General features: G+C 39.2%; 1 protein-coding gene across 2 annotated transcripts in view; it reads left to right on the forward strand.

The window, feature by feature from the left end:
• Positions 1–2,352: 2,352 nt before the first annotated feature.
• LOC131677443 (allatostatin-A receptor-like) overlaps positions 2,353–18,658 on the forward strand; it is a 288,093-nt gene continuing 271,787 nt past the window's right edge. For both annotated transcript variants that reach the window (XM_058957276.1, XM_058957275.1), the window contains exon 1: positions 2,353–3,620. In XM_058957276.1, the coding sequence (XP_058813259.1) occupies positions 3,048–3,620 (573 nt within the window). In that variant the 5' untranslated portion in view covers positions 2,353–3,047. The remainder of the gene's footprint in view (positions 3,621–18,658) is intronic.

Raw genomic sequence — 18,658 nt, forward strand, 5'->3', positions numbered from 1 at the left:
AGGAGCGCAAGCGACGTTTCGAGAAGGTAGGGATGCTTTGAAACGGGAGATCAAGCTTAGCAAGCCAATTGTCATAAGTAGCTGTGCTGAGAAATAGACGCCAATCCGTGGGAGACGAGTACTGAGTCGTCATGATGAAGATGAGGGCCCGGCGACAACAGCTGAAATATACCCGGGTGAGCTAAAGATAATCGTTGAGGGTCTCTTCTCGAAGCACGATTCAACTACCTGGTCATCGACACCGTACGGCGAAGAAGAAGGAGCTAACACAGCCGAGTGGAAAGCGACTAACGACGAGCTCAAAGAAGCGTCGATGGTACTAAATTCAAGGAAAATCCCGGTCCGGATGAAATACCAACCGTGGCGCTGAAAGCTGCGATCCTGGCATATCCGGACATGTTCGTTCAGGGTGCCACCACTGAAGTCTTTAGATGATGGCAATTTCCCCGAAATGAGGAAGGTACAGAAGCTGATGTTCCTGCTAAAGTCAAGGAAATCACCGGTCCATACAGCCTCGTATAGGCCAATGCCGCAGCGCTGCACAGAAGAGTGAGCCAGATCCTGAAGATCTACTTCCAGAGTAGAGTACTGCTGTCAGTGTTGGGTTAAAATCAAAATATCAATGTTCATAAAAGAATCTTTTCATAGCCGATTTTCTAATGAAAAGTTCACTGATATAAAATTTCGCTAGGGAAATAATCGTCAGTAAACTTCAAGAGTGCCGATGTTTGGGAACATTGTTCGGTAGAAGCAAATATCGGAAGAAGAAAAGATCGCTTGCGAACTTTTATATCGGCGAAAATATAGAAAAAATTTCGCCGTATGAAAACATCTTGCACGATCTTCGAACAAGAGCTTTCCGAGGGATTTCCAAAGGTTCCAAAAAACCTGTAGATTAACATGATATAAAAAACTACGTCCTACGATATTACGGCGATAGCTCAATGGAATAAAGCGTCAGTCTACTTAGTCTTAACGAAGCTTTCTTCAGAAGCCGGCGGCGTGTAAAAAAATAAAACTTTTCATCAATCGGCAGAATTGAAATGGGAAAGAAAGTAATGGGAAGATTTCTTTTTCCACCTGATATTGTATGTATCGCTAGATCTAAAATATCCAAAAACTTTTATGGTACTTCAAATACAATTCTATTTTCGATGTGATGTGCAAAGCATCACTAAAAGCGTTTTTCGCTTCCGAATGTCTCTGTCGATGTTGCTTTGGGCGAACATTCTTTCAAGAGTTTCACTGAGGCAGAAGTTCGCGTGCGAACTTCGATGCTAAGAATCATTGAATATTTGTCTCAAGAATGATACATTCGGATGCGATCTTTGGTTTCACAGATTTTTGTTTAGAAATGTTCTGGGAAAAATTGATTCGCGAATGAACCTAGAATGAACTTTTATTGATAATGATTTTACCAACACTGCCTGTGGATATCTCTAGGGCACACACTACGGTTTTCAAGCAAAAATACCCTGGACAGGCTTCACTACGTTCGCGTATGCGTAAAAATGCTAAACGCTAAACAAAAGTTGGCCACTACTGAGCAGATGATGTGAATGGATTGGTGAATGAAAGAGCATCAATTTGAAATGAAAGCGTTCGGGTTTGTCATGAAAATCCCATAAACTTGAAAGTGAATGATGGAGGGAGATTTTGAACTTAAATCTTCTAGATTCAACTGAATGTTGGCATTTGAAAATGAAAATTTCAACCACCCCCTTGAGAGATTCGCAACCGTAAACCAACACCCAACATATTTTAAAATGCGATTCTCACAATTTCTTAGTCGCCAAATAAAATTATTTCGAGGAAATCAATCAATCACAAGCATCAAATATATTACATTATCATAGGCATCCAGTATCCTCTTTGATCGGCATACCACAGTACCACACACACTCTCTCTCACTTTATCTCTTTAACCCCCTTAGAAATTTTCCCATCCTCCGCAACTGCAGGCGATCTCACTCGAGAGTCGAGGCACATGTTTTTCGGGATATCCAAGAGCACGTTTCATCTAAAAACCGTAGTTAGCAACCGGGTTGACAGGCTGCCAATGAGACCGCCGTCTAGCTGGGAAGGACGATGGGGGTGTGTCGTTCATTCATAAATACGACCTCACTAGCGGAACGACGCGGCGTACTCTCTGCGTGGAAAGCAACCAGTTGCTTTCACGGCCGGTATAGGATCAGATTTCCAGTAAGCGGGAGAGCTATTCTCTAATTCTCTCGTAGGGCGCGCTTTCCAATGGGGCGAAATCGTGAGAGCATCTTAATTTTCACGATTTTCTTTTTATCGGCCAGGTGGGTTCAGCGGGAACAACCAGACTCGTTCAGTAGGTGCCGGATGGTTGGTGTCAAAAGGTTGAATTGATTTCTTTTGCCGCCCGCACGCACTGTCGGGTTTTTGGGTGGTTCGATGTTACGAAAAAGTATCCCTGTGCTTTGCGGAGGAAAATTTATGGCCAAGGATATACAGCTGGATGACGGTTGCCATCCAGTTCAGTAGCTGTTGGACCGTGGTGGTGTGAACATCAAAATTGTTCAAGTACCTTTCTGTGGTAGTGGTAAATGTTTGTGTTTAGTGTATTAGAAAAAAATCAAGCCGGAAAAATGTGATTGTGCTGGATTAATAGCTATTTAAGCAATTTCGTGCTTAGAATATGCTCCTGGGATGTTATGATTTAGATACATATGGTAGAGATGATATAGTTAATATCGGCGAAATTAACAGTTGAAGGTGTTATTTGCCTGTTGCATATATGTAATACATTGAAATGCGCCAAATGAAAAAGTGAGGAACGTGATGGCAGTTTTTTGTTAGTAAGCCTCTGTCTGGTGTATGCAGAACCTTCAGTTCCATATTCGGTATTGGGAATACGAGATGAAAAACCCAAACCGAAAACTGTGATTTATAGCAAATTGAAGTGTTCCTTTATGCTTCGCGCTGTTGTTCCGATGAGTTGTGAGGCATCGCAAATATTGCTAACACAACCTTAGGATTAGGTGATTTATGACCCCGGGTGTACGTGTGAAATATCGAAAATGGTGAATGATAGTTACAGTTCACTGGTGCTGGCTACATCAGCAGCTTCGGATGGCCGTTTTAATACTACCATCGTTCCGACGACGACCTCTTTCACATCCGGGATGTCCCCGGAGGAGGAAGAAGAGATAGAAATGATAGTGTCCCGTATCGTGCCGATCTTTTTCGGACTTATCGGGATAACTGGTCTGCTCGGAAACGCCCTCGTAGTGCTGGTTGTCATCTCCAATCCGTTGATGCGATCTACAACCAATTTACTGATTATTAATCTGGCCGTAGCGGACCTGCTGTTTGTGATATTCTGTATACCGTTTACGGCTACGGATTATGTGCTATCGTCGTGGCCATTCGGAGACCTTTGGTGTAAAAGCGTCCAGTATCTGATCGTCGTGACGGCACACGCCAGCATATACACTCTGGTTCTGATGTCTCTGGATCGGTTTCTGGCGGTGGTACATCCGATTGCAAGCATGGTGATAAGAACTGAGAAGAACACAATTTGGGCCATTACAATACTGTGGGTGGTGATCAGCACGACGGCGCTTCCGGTTTCGTTCGCACACGGAGTTAATGTGAGTAAATTAATCCAGTTATTATGTTTATACTTTACATAACATATCTACGTATTATCATCTAGTCTCATCTGGGTAGTTTAATACAAGGTATTTTTAGTGCTGCGCATCTTTATAATAATTACGGTTCGCGTAATTTGATTAACAGTTACGACTTTTATGTTGTGTCAGTAAACGGTCCTGAAACCAGTCCTGTTGAACCCGTGAACTTTTTAACTGAACTATTAAATGATTATAAAATCCTTTTCGTTTACTTCGAACAATTAAATTATTTGTCTGATTAAATTTATGTTTTTAATTTCTTTGCTGATTTTCGTGTTAAGATTTATTATTTTTTTCTTGTAAAGAAATTGTAAGCAATGTTCATTCCAATCCATTCGAGGGTTTAATTTTTCTTTCCCTTAACAAAAATGGGCAATTTATCACCTACTGCGAGGAAAAATACAGGAACATGCCATTTTGGAACTGCTGACATTCCCAATGAGATGAATTTTCCGAGCCTGCAATAAAACATTCGAAATTGCTAAGTTTTCCATTCAAAATACCCACATTTGCTTATATGGGGGGAGTGAAATTAATGCACGAATGTGAAGCAAACCTGTTGTAACGACACAAAATGGCTGCAAGGAGCTTATTTATCACGTTAATTAAAAAAATGATAAACGAGCGCGCTTAATTCTACATTGTCAACATTTTTTCGCAATTTCTTTTGAGGTAGAAAGTTGCCTTGTTTGGTGCTTAGGGCTTATGAAATATTTGATAATTAGTTTTTCGTGAACATGGACAAATTCAAACACATAAGCAATTAAGATTCTTTGATGCGAGGATTTTTCACCTCAACCGGAAACACAAGTCACTTGAAAATAACGAAATTTTAACAGTTTGAATTAACAATATTTTATTTCGGTAAAATATTTCGACAAAAGTTGTATTTGTTGTCTATTGTATTGAGTTTCATACATTTAAATTTGTTTATGCTAACTTACTTTCTAATATCCAGTACAATAGTCGTACCAAAAATGGCCATTTTTAAGTTCTTTTTGAGTTCTCATGAACAATTTTTTTTTATTAAGGATATTAAGTTCTTATCAATACCCATCGATATGTATCATTAATATTCATATTGAAAGTCAAACTTCCTCAATGATGGATTCTTAATACACCCAAAAAGGATAGGTCAGAAACATAACCGGAGTGAAGTAGAATACACTTGAGCGACCGAAGATGAAAGTCGCAAGGACAGAACATGCTTCTTAATACCCGTTTCAAATATATTAGAATATAAAAACCGGATATAAACTTCAAATATAAAAATCGGAATGGGACATTACTTTGTAAGAGTCGGATAAAAAAATCTTCACCGAAAAAAAATATATCCGATTCTTACAAAGTATATTTTTATACTGGAGGTTCATCCTTGCCGAGCTTTACGGGTGAGAATTTTTTAAGCGATTCTTATGCTGAAGGATTTCTGTCCGATTTTTATGCTTGAAGTTTATTTCCGATGTTTATATTCTAATATGTTCGAAACGGGTTTTGCGAAGCATGTTCTATCCTTGCGACTTTTATTTTCGTTCGCTCACTTTAGGCTGTTAATATGAATACTGCAATTTTTACTATCTTTTGATAGGTTGTATTGAATCCAGTTTGTTCGGTACAGTTAAAGAACACTCTTTGGATCAGCTGTTATGTGCAGATCAAAGCTAGAATTGATTTATTAGCATTTAAGGTTAGATTAAGCCACTCTTACATTTTACAGTGTTCAATAAATTTTTCCTTCTGCAGATTCGCACAACTCCCGACTGTTCTGTACCTAGTTATAATTTTCGTGTTATAATCAATAGTGTCATGTTAATATTTATTTCACTTACTGTTGGCTGTTTTATCTAATTTAGGGAAAGCGTGTTCGTCTATTTCCACGCGACTTACGATCTGTGATACCGAACTGTGGTAATAGGTTATGTTTTAGTTATAATATTTTTCTAAGCCTGATTCATTTTATATACTCACATCCCTTTAACCGTACTATTTTTACTTTCTCGTCCATCTAAATCTTTATTCTCTTACTTTTCTCCAAATTTAACTCCTTTAAACAATTTCAATCAACCTCACTTTTCTGCTAGTTTATGAAAACACCTCCTAAGTGAATACATATTCTTCTATCTCTGCTTCTACCGTTGACATTTCATTTTCCTTCCGCCGGTTCGATGTCGTGTTGCCAAAAGCATCGCTTTGCTCAAATTTGCACAGTTATTTCGGTATTTCTAATGGAATACCGAAATATCGGTACACGTTCATCGCAATCTAAAATATACAAACATATGGATTCGCATAATAGCCTTTAATAGAGTGAAACAATTAGTTTGGTAAAAGCAGAAAACCAGATATACGTGTACCGTTATTTCATCTAAAACAGAAAAATCATTCTGAAAACCTTGTAATTGCATAACTTAAGGGGATTTAATGCTACACTTTTGTGAAACCCCGACAGAAAATATTACTTTTGATGTAACTTTTCACGTATTGAGCCGCGAAATTCGCAAACATGCTGAGAAAAATGCGCATTGCATCATTTAGCCGCACATCAAATAAGCCGGTCTTAATGTGGATGTATAAATCCTGTCATACATCAACCTGTTATATAATTAATCTGGTTATATGGATCATTTTAAAACGGTGTTTATAGCATGATATACGATGATATGTAAAGCATTTTCTCAATTTGCTCCGAGGACCGAGTATTTTAAGTTTTCCTGGGTAATGTAAAAATGCTCTATCAACTCGTGAGTAAGCTTTACGAAGTAACTCGTATCAAATCATCAGCAGAAAATCAGAATATCAGCATCTAATAAGGCTACACCATATCCTTTAAACAATGAAATAATCAATGCTTATCAATTCGTCTGTTGCACCAGCACTACCGCTTACCAGAGAAAAGCGAACCAAAGAGCACACGTTAGTGCACACTTCAATGTGCACTCGCAGTGCACTCTGGAACAGGGTTACCATATTCACAGTTTTTTCACAATTTTTGATCGCAGATTCTTTTTCACAGATTGCAGATTTTTGGCATTTTGATCAAAATTCGTCAGATTTTTGAAAAAATTGTGATTTTTCACAGATCATTTGGAAATTTATCACAAAACACAGACACCTGACGCGCCGTAATGAATTTATTTGAAACGTCTGACGCCACAAATAATTTAAAGAGCAAGAGAGTACGGTTCTCTCGCATCAAACCATCAACCCATCAGTGATGCCACAAGTACGGTTTATCTGAAAAGTACAGATTTTTCAAGTATGTTTAATGCAGATTCTGTACGGTACGGATTACAGATTTTTGTAAAACAAGTGCTGATTGGTACAGATTTTTTACGTGACAGCAGTGTAAAATATCTAAACGCTGCAAACCCAGTTAGGCCGCTGACAAAATGACCCAGAGAAGCTGAGCTGTCGCTGACATTAGGATGCGAGATGTGAAGAACCTGCCAGAATAAAAGCAGACAATCCGCGTAGATCTGCTCGGCCTACATTCGGACATCATTATTTTGATTTGCTCCCATATAAATAAATACCATTCCAGAAACGTTTTGAACTAGGGTGGATGTACCAATAGTCACATACTTAAGGAAAACTTTTGCTACAAAATTAATGAATAGACCTATGGGCAATGTTAATACATTAAACGAAAGCTTTCAATCCCTACTTCATAGGGAAAATATATAGATGGTTTAATAAGCAATTTATGTATTCAAAACCGCTTGCACCACTATGGGAACACATGTACCAATAGTGGTGCAATCGCTAATTTCGGTTTCTATTGTTGCAAATCTTATTGATTTCTTATGGAACTTGCAACTATAGGTATACACTATATCAACTATAGGTGCAAGGGAGCTCAAAATTCAAAGAAAATAATTTTTTTCAATAGTTATTTGAGCAAATTAGTTTTATTGTCGCATAATTTTAGTGCGATGAATCGATAATTTTTTTTTGTTGATGGTTGGTACAGTCGTGATTCGTTGGTTGGGCCACAGCCTATGTCCATCCATTCAGCCTATGTCATTATGTATGGTTATGGCCTCACGGAAAACCCCGCAATCACAAAAAATTAATATTGCAATTTTTGATTTTTGTCTTGACTGTTTCAACTAAAAATTGTTGATTCAACTAACTGTACTGTTGATTTTCGCATCATCAATTGGCTGAATAAATTAGTTGTTTTTGAAAGCTGTCAGTTTTCAGAAAATAAAGACAGCAAAAAGGAAACAAAAATTTGCAAATTTTATTTAACCATTTCTTTAGTTGAAAAGGATACGTCAGTTTTCTCGCTATGTTCATTTTGTAAAATTTTTGAGGCTAACATAAAAGAGCGTGATTTTGAAGTTTAGATTAATAAACCAGTTATAATACTTAGAAGTGCCTACCTAATTTAGTGATATATATGTGAATTTATGGAAGTATTTTTATATAATACATCAGGTAGACAACAAATTGCATGATTCGACTGATGTTCGAACGTGAGCAAATCTTCTGGAACCAGGTGTGTATGTTTCATGTGTTTTTACAAATCAGCCATCCAATTTTCTCACATGTTAACAAATGTTAGACATTAGAATAGGACATTAGTCTCCATCAGTAAATTGATCTGTATATTCTATCATTGCATAAATAATTGTTCCATGCGAATAGAGAATCTAGTGGAACATGGAACCATAATTCGTATAGAAAGTCAATGCTATATATTTTTTTATAAAATAGAATTAATGTAAACGTATTGGCGCTGAACAGTGTTAATATTTATATTTCCTAGTGATGCAACACGTTTGGATAAATCAAACCATTGATATGATAGCAATAAACTTCTTCGAAGATAATTTGGCTTTTTATTACTGGGTAACAAATCCTCCTTATAATTAACAAAATCGTTAGCTGTTACAACTGGTTGGGATATTTTTCAATAATACAATTGATTGAAACAACCATCTTGGTTTTTAGTTTCAACACGCACCAATCTTGAAATCAACAATTATATTAGTTGTTACAACTGGTTGGGAATTATTCCAATTTTACAATTGACTGAAACAACCATCTCGGTTTTCAGTTTCAACTCGCACCAATCTTGAAATCGACAATTATATTAGTTGTTACAGCTATTTGATGAGCTGATTCGGATGGTGTGTGTCTTTGCTAACTGACAGCATCGCATTTTCAACTAGATGATTTAGTTGTTTCAGCAACTGTTTTGTTCATTCAAAAACAAAAATGAAAGTTTAGAAAAATCAACAATCGTTTAGCTGTACCAAATTTTAACCAATCGATTTCAGAAATTCGACTAATATATTAGTTGCTATGCGATCGGGAGCGTTTCCGTGCTGGGATGTAAATAGACGTCTAGCGGCGAGTAGATGTTTGTCGGTTCCAATCCTCTGATGCTTACCCGTTAGCGTGAGATTTGAGAGGTGTGTGAGCGCGCGTCATCGATTTATTTCGTGAGCGTGTGTTGCGCTCATCTCAAACTGTGTGCAAAAACAAGATCTCCTATGTTCAAAAAGTAATGAGATTTGATGTGAGCCCAAAAATAGAAAATAATAACCCGCATAAATAAATAAATTCCAGAAATCTTCGGAACCATTTCCTAACTATAACACTATATTCACTCACACCATATTTTGGGAATATATCAAAAAACTTCACTCTCACCATATTTTGGGAATAATATCAAATATGTACACAAAAGAATCTTTTCATTGCCGATTTTCAAATAAAAAGTTCTTTGATATAAAATATCGCTAGGGAAAAAATCGTCAGTGAGCTTCCAGAGTGTGTCTCGATGTCTGGGAACATTATTTCAGAGTCATGCAAATATCGGAAGAAGGAAAGATCGCTTGCGAACTTTTTATATCGGCGAAAATATAGAAAAAAGTTAGCCTTAAGGACAACTCAGACGATACATCAGCTTCCGTCGACGTCAACGGAACGTCACCGTTCCATCAGGATAAGCTACATGCAGTTAAATGGAGACATTCACACACAACATCAACGGCACGGAACGTTTTGACATACGGCACGTGTGGACGGGCTTAAGAGAAAAGTATTAAACTTATCCTGACGGAACGGTGACGTTCCGTTGACGTTGACGGAAGCTGATGTATCGTCTGAATCGTCCTTTACGAAAACATCTTGCACGATCTTCGAACATGGGATTTCCGAGTGTTTTCCAAAGGTTCCAAAAACCTGTAGATTTACACGATAAAAAAAACTGCTTCGTACAATATTATTCATCAATCGACAGAATTAAAATGGGAAAGGCAACAAATTTCTTTCCCCACCTAATATTTAATGTATCGCTAGATCTAAAATGTCCATCACCTGTATGGTGCTTGAATGGTATGTTGTCAAAATGTATATGGAAAAAAAGCAAATTCTGGTATGGTGACCGTTCTTAATAACCCGTTTTTGTATGGTCGAGTATGGAAGTTTTATATAGAATCATATTTTCGATGTGATGTGCAAAGCATCACTAAAAGAGTTTTTCGCTTCCGAATGTCTTTTGCGGTATTGCTTTGGACGAACCTTCTTTCAAATGAATAAAATAATGAAATTTAAACGACATGTAAATCAATACGAATGTAAACATACAAAGATTGAATTAAAAATTTGTTTGAAAATTACGTTAAAATCAATGCACTCAATTGGAGCATCAAAAAGCATTCAATTTTGTACTTTTTTTCGTGTAATATTACATGTCATTCATTTCCCGAGCAAATACTCATGGGTTCAAACACCACATAGCCCCTTGAAAAGACCTTAAACATGGTCCGTGCCAAAATTCACAACCATCAAGACACCATAAAATGGTCTCGAGAACCCATAAAAACACCAACATATGGTATTTTATATGAGATCTACCGGACCATGGTGATGGTATTTTCATGGATTGAACCCATTTCAAATACCCATGTCAAACCTCATGAGCATGGGTGTATTATGGGCTTTTCGTTTGCTCGGGTTTACAGCAATATGCGAATAAAATTTTTTTAAAGAGAAGTCGGATTCCAGAAAGGTTTTTTGGAAACCGAATGCACCCGACTCAGCAACAATGACTGCTTCCACTGCTCTTCGCCCTCCTCCCAACTAGTTACATCCTGTATTGCCTGTTCCCGAAGTTACCACACATTCCGAGCAGTTTCTTTCCGTTTACTGCCAGAACGTGCGAGGAATGAGAACGAAAACACAAGAATTACATCTAGCGCTTTCTTCTAGTGACTACGATGTCATTGTACTTACGGAAACCTGGCTGCGCGAAGACATATTAAACGCTGAGCTCTCGTCGAACTACGTAATATATCGCTGCGACCGCAACTCAACAACCAGTCATCTGCGTCGAGGCGGTGGCGTCCTAATAGCGGTAATGAACAACCTCGTAGGCTCGCAGCTAAGCTTGTCTGGAATTGAACGCCTGGAGCAAATCGCCGTGCGTATCGCCCTCCCGAATCAATCTGTATATATTAGCTGTGTTTATATCAGGCCAAATAGTGATCCGGATTTGTAGCACGCGCACGCTAATGCCGTTCAAACAATTCTAGACAATGCTGGCAGCACCGACACTGTTCTCGTCTTTGGAGACTACAATCTTCCACGCCTTCAGTGGTCGCTCGATAATGATCTAAAATGTTACCTACCTATTAATGCCTCTTCGGAACAAGAAATAGCTGTAACGGAGTCTATGGTTGCAGGCGGTCTGTACCAGATCTGCTCATTGACGAATGTGAACCGGAAGATCCTCGATCTTGCATTCGTAAACAACAACACTGGAGATGATTCATTGCATTCGATTGACGAGCTTGATTTTGACTTTAACCGTTGCAACTTTGACGAAATCTCCGCACTGATTGCCACTGTCGACTGGACCGACTGAGCTTGACGAAGCAGTCGCGCTGTTTTATGGCAAAGTATATGACATACTCCGCCTAAAGGTTCCACTGAAACGAGTCAACAGGAGGGTGGATTTCAAATTTCCATGGTGGAACGCTGAGATTCTCCGTTTGTGTAATGCACTGCGAAAACAACGCAAGCCTTATTTCTGCCATAAATCAGACGAAAACAAAGTTACTCTTCGACGGATAGAACTGCAATACGAAACGGCCCGGAATTCCGCTTTTCGTGAGTATTTGAATCATGTGCAAAATAGCCTTCGCGATCACCCCGCAACATTTTGGAAATTCGTTAGCAGCAGCAAACTATCTGGTAGTACTCCCACTGACGTTTTCCTTGGAAACGCAAGCGCGCAATCTCCAGCTGATACCGTAAATTTGTTTGCTGATTTCTTTCGCGGAGTGTTTAGAAGCGACTATACCGTCCCTTCGGAAGAGTATTTGGAAACATTACCATCGTACAACATAAATCTCCCCCGTCCCACTGTATACCGAGCTGACGTCTTGAAGGCTCTGAGTGCTGTTGATTTGTCGAAAGGGCCTGGCCCCGATCATCTCTCGCCCCAATTTATAAAAAGCTGCGCCCACGTGCTGTCTCTTCCGGTGTGCATCATTTTCAATCGCTCTCTCGCTGAAGGCATTTTTCCTATCGCCTGGAAAGAAGCTGCTATCGTTCCCATTCACAAGGCTGGAAATATTCACAACGTCGAAAATTACAGAGGTATCTCATTATTAAACTGTCTCTCCAAAGTTCTCGAACAGCTGGTCTACAACGTCACGTATGCAGCTGCATCCCACATTATCTCGGAGTATCAACACGGGTTTGTCACAAAACGATCAACAACTTCTAACCTGATAGCTTACACTTCTAAGTTGTTTCCCGCCGTCGAGAAGCGTCATCAGGTGAACGCAATTTACGTCGATTTCTCAAAAGCTTTCGACAAAGTACCGCACAACATCGCAATCTTGAAATTAAAGCGTTTGGGATTTCCCACCTGGCTGACTAACTGGTTGCAGTCGTATCTTTCCGATCGCTCGGCATTCGTGAGTATAAAAAAACACGCGCTCAAGCACATTCAGAACATCCACAGGTGTCCGGCAAGGCAGTCATCTGGGCCCGCTTATTTTTATTCTGTTTATTAACGGTATCTGTAGTCGGATCAAGTCTGGGAAATTGCTGTACGCGGACGATCTCAAAATCTTCCGAACTATCGCTTCTGCACTTGACGCCGTAGTGCTTCAAGAAGATATCTGTACTATTCAAGAATGGTGCACGCTTAACGGAATGGAAGTCAACGTTAAAAAATGCAAAGTAATCAGTTTCGGACGCTTGCTTACTCCAGGACGTTATGAATACAGCCTAAAAGGAAGAACAATTGAAAGTGTCGACTCGATCCGAGACTTGGGAGTGCTCTTCGATAGGAAGTTGAGCTCCGACCATATCACCGCAACAACTGCTAAGGCTTTCGGAATGCTGGGCTTCTTAAAGCGGAACACGGCGGACTTCGATGATTTCTACGCACTAAAGCACTTTACTGTGCCCTGATCAGAAGTGTTCTGGAGTATGCTGTGCAAGTGTGGGCACCATACCACGCCGTTCAAATTAACCGACTACGCACTAAAGCACTTTACTGTGCCCTGATCAGAAGTGTTCTGGAGTATGCTGTGCAAGTGTGGGCACCATACCACGCCGTTCAAATTGACCGACTAGAGCGTATACAAAGATGTTTTGTGCGATTCGCCCTCAGGAAACTTCCATGGAATGATCCAGTTGTGTTTTTTTTTTATTATTTCGTTTATTTGACACGGCTCATAGCGATAGCTTAACGGAGCCGTGGATCTTTTATGTGTTTACAATATGTAAAAAATAAAAATAAAAACAAATATTATTGTTTGTCCGTTGGATCTCGTGCGCGCAACTTTTTATTGCGAGCGGAGACCTTCTTTCGCGGCTCGCCTACTGCGTCATGGGGACCGTTTAATTCTCTCCTGTCCTCTGTATCAAGGTCATCATCGTTAAAAGTGCCTTGGTGCTCGCGACCAGATGTTCTTTCCTGCTTCTTGCACTTACGGGTGACCAATGTAAATCCGTCGTCATTCTTATTATCTTCATCACCGATGTTACTTACAGTTGTTTCAGGGGTGCTGGATGCTGCTTTGGCAGTTGTCAATATGGACTGAACAGCTGCCACAAATTTGGCAACCGTTTGTGGTTCAGGTATTGGTATTGAAAATTCTTTTTTGGGTTGGTTTTCCGTAGATTCGTTGGCAATCGGTTGCGATACATTCTCCTCTGTATCTTCCGCGCAAGGTTGTCCGTGGTGTGCTGTCTGATTACAATACTTGCACGTAGGAGTTTGCCTCTCATGGGTGCATAACGTAATTTGATGAATAGTAGCTTCGTAGGTTTTAAGTTTTATAGTCAAGTGGGAGGGGATAGGTCTTTCGATCCGCATCCTCACCACAAGAACACCGTTAGGTGTACCCGGAAAGAAATTTCTCCACGTATCACGTGTAACGGATTCTACTTCTCCGTATTGCGACATGTATTTTGCGATTAGATCAGGAGGGGTACGAGGTGATAGGTCATGTAATTTTACATCTACATAGTCTTTTTCTATATACACGGGAATCTTAATTCCAACTTTATCACTTTGAGCCACGTGCTTCAAGTTGTTCTGCAAAACGAAACGTTCGGCTTGTGCTAACGTGTTGAATGATATGAGCACTACATTGCGAAGATGATGATACTGGAGATACATAACCTCCTTGAGCTTTAGCTGCATCTTCACCTTCAGCAGGTATTCCACTTCACGAAAACTCAATCTTATTGAACAGAATTTAAAGTCAACGACCGCTGTGTTGGGTCGGAGCAGAGATTTTTCGTCAACTTTACTCATGGTGGCAAGAATAAATTAAAAGTTTCCTTTGTTCTCGAGACAATGCACACTAGATCGAGAGGTTGCTAGTTGTTGTTCACTTGGTTCGATTGTACGTCTGACTTGGGCAGAAGTAGAAAGTAGACTGATCCAGTTGTGTTGCCTCCTTATGCCGATAGATGTATGCTACTCGGTTTGCAGACTCTGGCGACTCGCCGTATCCTCCTGCAAAGAGTTTTTGTTTTCGACTTGCCGTCAGGGAATATCGACAGTCCCGATCTTCTCTCGGGCGTTAATTTGTATGCGCCTCCTCGTGTTCTCCGTAACCCCACTCTATTGTGGATCCCTAGATACCGTACGTTATATGGACAAAATAATCCAGTTTATATATGACTTTTATCCACTTCTATCCACTGAGACAGGCATTGTAATTCTCTCTCACTCGCGAGAAGAAGCTTATCCATGTTCAACTTTTCCGCGATAAGATGAGTCGCAAAATTCTCCGTCTCTACAAATAGCGTAAGAATAATTTTCCGGATAAAATAGGTTTTTTTTTCTTCTCACCAGAGAAGGTGATAATATTTTAATTGCGTGGAAAACAATAAAAGGGTCAAAATGTATACTTAATTTCAAAGAAAATCGGCAAAGAAGTATGACAGACTTGTTTTTTCGTGTTTTGGAATAGCTACAGCGAGGCAGCGAGCGCAAAAATGATACCGTGATAAACTCACTCGTTCATTCTCCGGCGGTTTTATTTATCCGGAGAAGTAACGCGTTGTATTCATCCTGAGAAGTTTTGTGAGTGCCAATAACTTTCCGTGTGAAAATGTGAGTTTTTATTGTCGCAGTAGCAAATTATCCGGACTCATTTACTCATATGAGCGATAAATACAATGCCTGTATTGGTTAGTGATCTGCCCTTGCAGGATCGTTTTTCAATACCAGCAGTCTTTTTGTCTAATGCATATTGGTCACCAATACACATATATCCAAGCATATATCGCTATTATATGAATGGTTTGGAAATGGTTCCAAAGATTTCTAGAATGGTATTTAGCTATACGGGCTTATTTAAAAAACTACAAGGGGCAACCCTATGGGGTTGCACGAACTGCAGACGTAGGACTATACTACTTAATGTAAAATATTTACACTCAAGTTTTTTTTACGCGGTTTTTTTTTTGCGCGGTATTTTTTTACGCGGTTTTTTTACGCGGATTTTGAAATTTACACGGTTTTCATTTACGCGGATTTTGAAATTTACGCGGTTTTCATTTACGCGGTTTTTGAAATTTACGCGGTTTTCATTTACGCGGATTTTGGAATTTACGCGGTACCCATCAATGAGGTTCCCTTTATCGCGGATTCTTAAATTTAAGTGGTCTTCATTTACGCGGATTTTGAAATTTACGCGGTTTTCATTTACGCGGATTTTGAAATTTACGCGGTTTTCATTTACGCGGATTTTGAAATTTACGCGGTTTTCATTTACGCGGATTTTGAAATTTACGCGGTTTTCATTTACGCGGTTTTCGTTTACGCGGCTCGTATCCCCCGCGTAAAAAAAAACCTGAGTGTATTTTCTTAGTACTTAGTGTGTGGGAAAAAAACACCCGGACCGGTGAAGAAAAATCAAATTTTAGACAATATAATCACATCATCATAATCATAATCATCATCATGTATGGACCAAGCTTTCTAGTTGCTCTCAAACAGATCCTAAAAGTTCAAACACCCATGGATAACCCCAAGTTTGTAGATGTGTTTCGATGCCACAGGATTGAAAAATGGTTAATATTACGTCATGAAAATTCAATTCTTCCGTGACAATTTTTTTCGCCTGCAAAATGCCCTGTGTGTATGCAAAGCTCATAATTAGTTGGGGTATTTGCATTGATCGGAAAATGCTTTCAAACGCTGCGCATTGCATACATACAGGACATTTTGCCGGTCACCAGAAGCTGTTCATTTTACCACCGCCACATGTTCATTTTACCCACTCGCTATAAACATGTCTTATTTTTGGACATGTTTAGAAATCAAGAATCATGTTTGAAAAAATGTGTTTAAGACGAAGTATTTTTATCAGATATGTACAAAACATGTCTAACAAGAAACATATAAGGTGATTGTAATATCTCATTCACTTATTAGTTAGAAAATAATGACTTTGCTTAACGTGTTCATTTTACCGCCAGTTCCCCTACCTACCAACACATTCGCCCCAAACATTGAACCCAAGCGCACAATGCAAAATGAGTCAACGCTGATGATGATGATGGGTAGAGCGAAAGAGACAACTAGTACCACCACGACACTATTAGTGCATTTCACCAAAATTCCACGCGGCCTTTCCCGATTGAAAGGAACGGCAGCGCTTAGCCCATCTGTCATAATATCGTGATTTTGCATAGCGAAGGGCTGAATGATTTTGTTCCAAAAAACAGCCCTGCGTTATGCAACACTTTGTGCAGGTTGATTATACCAGTTGCAAGTGGGGCCAAATTCACCAAGTTCCGTAAAATTCCTTTTAAATTACCGAATTGATAAAATTGCTTAGATGAGCTAAACTAATTAATCAAATCCTGTTTTAAAAACTGTCCTTGCGTTTAAACAAAAATGGGAAGCTTATTACTACCACTACATTACCTAATTTCAAGCGAAAATAGCAAATACATGTGCTAGTTAAACCAAAAATTTACTGGCAACATTACAGCGGCATTTAGGAAGCAGTTGGAGCGGTCGCCTGTTGGACGACACAGGGTAGCGTCCCTCCACAGCCAGTGTAACGGACTTCTAGCTCATCTACACTGGCTGTAAAAAAACACAGCGCAGTGATCTGCTTCGCCAGCCGTTTAACAGGGAACTGAGCGTGTCTGGCCAAGTCCGTTCTTTAAATAGTCGATGATGACGTCATTCATAGAAGCGCTGCGCACTAGGAACACCAATCCGTCGTACAGGGCTTGGGAAGCGCTATGTTCTGTGTGTAAATGCGCGATATTTTGACAAGGTTGTATATTATTTAATTTTTTAATGCTATGATATCAAAAATCTTTAGGTTTATCTATTGGAATCTATTCTTAGAAGTATTTCGGGGCAATTTGAGCAAAAAAATTGGGAAATTTATCGTGAGATGGCTGAATTATACGCGTTTAAAATTGGACCACTTTTCGTTACATACCATTTTTGTAGAATTTGCAGAGTGCACCCCCATATCGAAAACAAAGACGTAGTCCTACGTCAAAATTCAACCTATTGAAGATAGTTTGAATGATCTCCCGAAACGTGTAGGGGAAGATGGGGTAAAACGCACCCCCGGGGCAAAATGACCCATTGATTATATCGAAAACCGCTGAAAATTTCTAGAAAACGGTAACACCAGTCGGAAGTCTGCCATAGTAAACATACACTGTCAAAGTTTGATAACCGTACATCAATAGCAGCTCGAGAAATAAACAAAAAAACAAAAGTGCTCTTCTCATGTAATTATTGTTGCTCGTGCAACAAGGATTTTCCGCTCTTAGAAATACTGTTTTTCTATTATATTAGAGCATTCCAGTTCCATTTATACCGTTGTTCATTATTCTGTCGCACTACAAATGAAAAATCTACTAAATAATTCACTTTTTGCTAAATTTATATGTCTGCTCCATCGGGGGCAAAATGCCCTCTTCTCTGATTTTGCTGGTTTTTAATCGAAAACAGAAAAATCGTTCTGAAAACCTACCAATTGCATAACCTAAGGCTATTTAATGGCACATTTTTGTGAAATCTCGTTAGAAAACAAAATTACTTGCTTGTTCACCGAGCATTATGTCCCGTTGTTGCGGTGCATTCTACCTCGTTGTTATAGTGCATTACGCCCCATTGTTGTGGCGCATCTTGCCCCCGCACAGGTGCGTTTTGCCCTGCTTATTTTTCCAAAGGTGATTTTTAATGATTTTGAAAAATTGAATTATTTTCATGTTTTTGAATATTTTGCAAAGCGTTATGGTTTTGATTACAGAGGAAAATGTTGGCTACACGATATCATTAATTAAATTCTCCCAATTGATGTTCTATAGCTTAGTTATGATCATATTTCCTTAGAGGGTGCGTTTTACCTTATCTTCCCCTATACTCATTCTGCCCCAATAATCCGCACAACTTAAATTAAAGATCATTGATCAAAATTGATAATTCATATGAATATAAAAGTCCAAGGTATCGTTTGTGTATAGTT

This window comes from Topomyia yanbarensis, chromosome 1, assembly GCF_030247195.1.
Source record: "Topomyia yanbarensis strain Yona2022 chromosome 1, ASM3024719v1, whole genome shotgun sequence".
Taxonomy (NCBI): domain Eukaryota; kingdom Metazoa; phylum Arthropoda; class Insecta; order Diptera; family Culicidae; genus Topomyia; species Topomyia yanbarensis.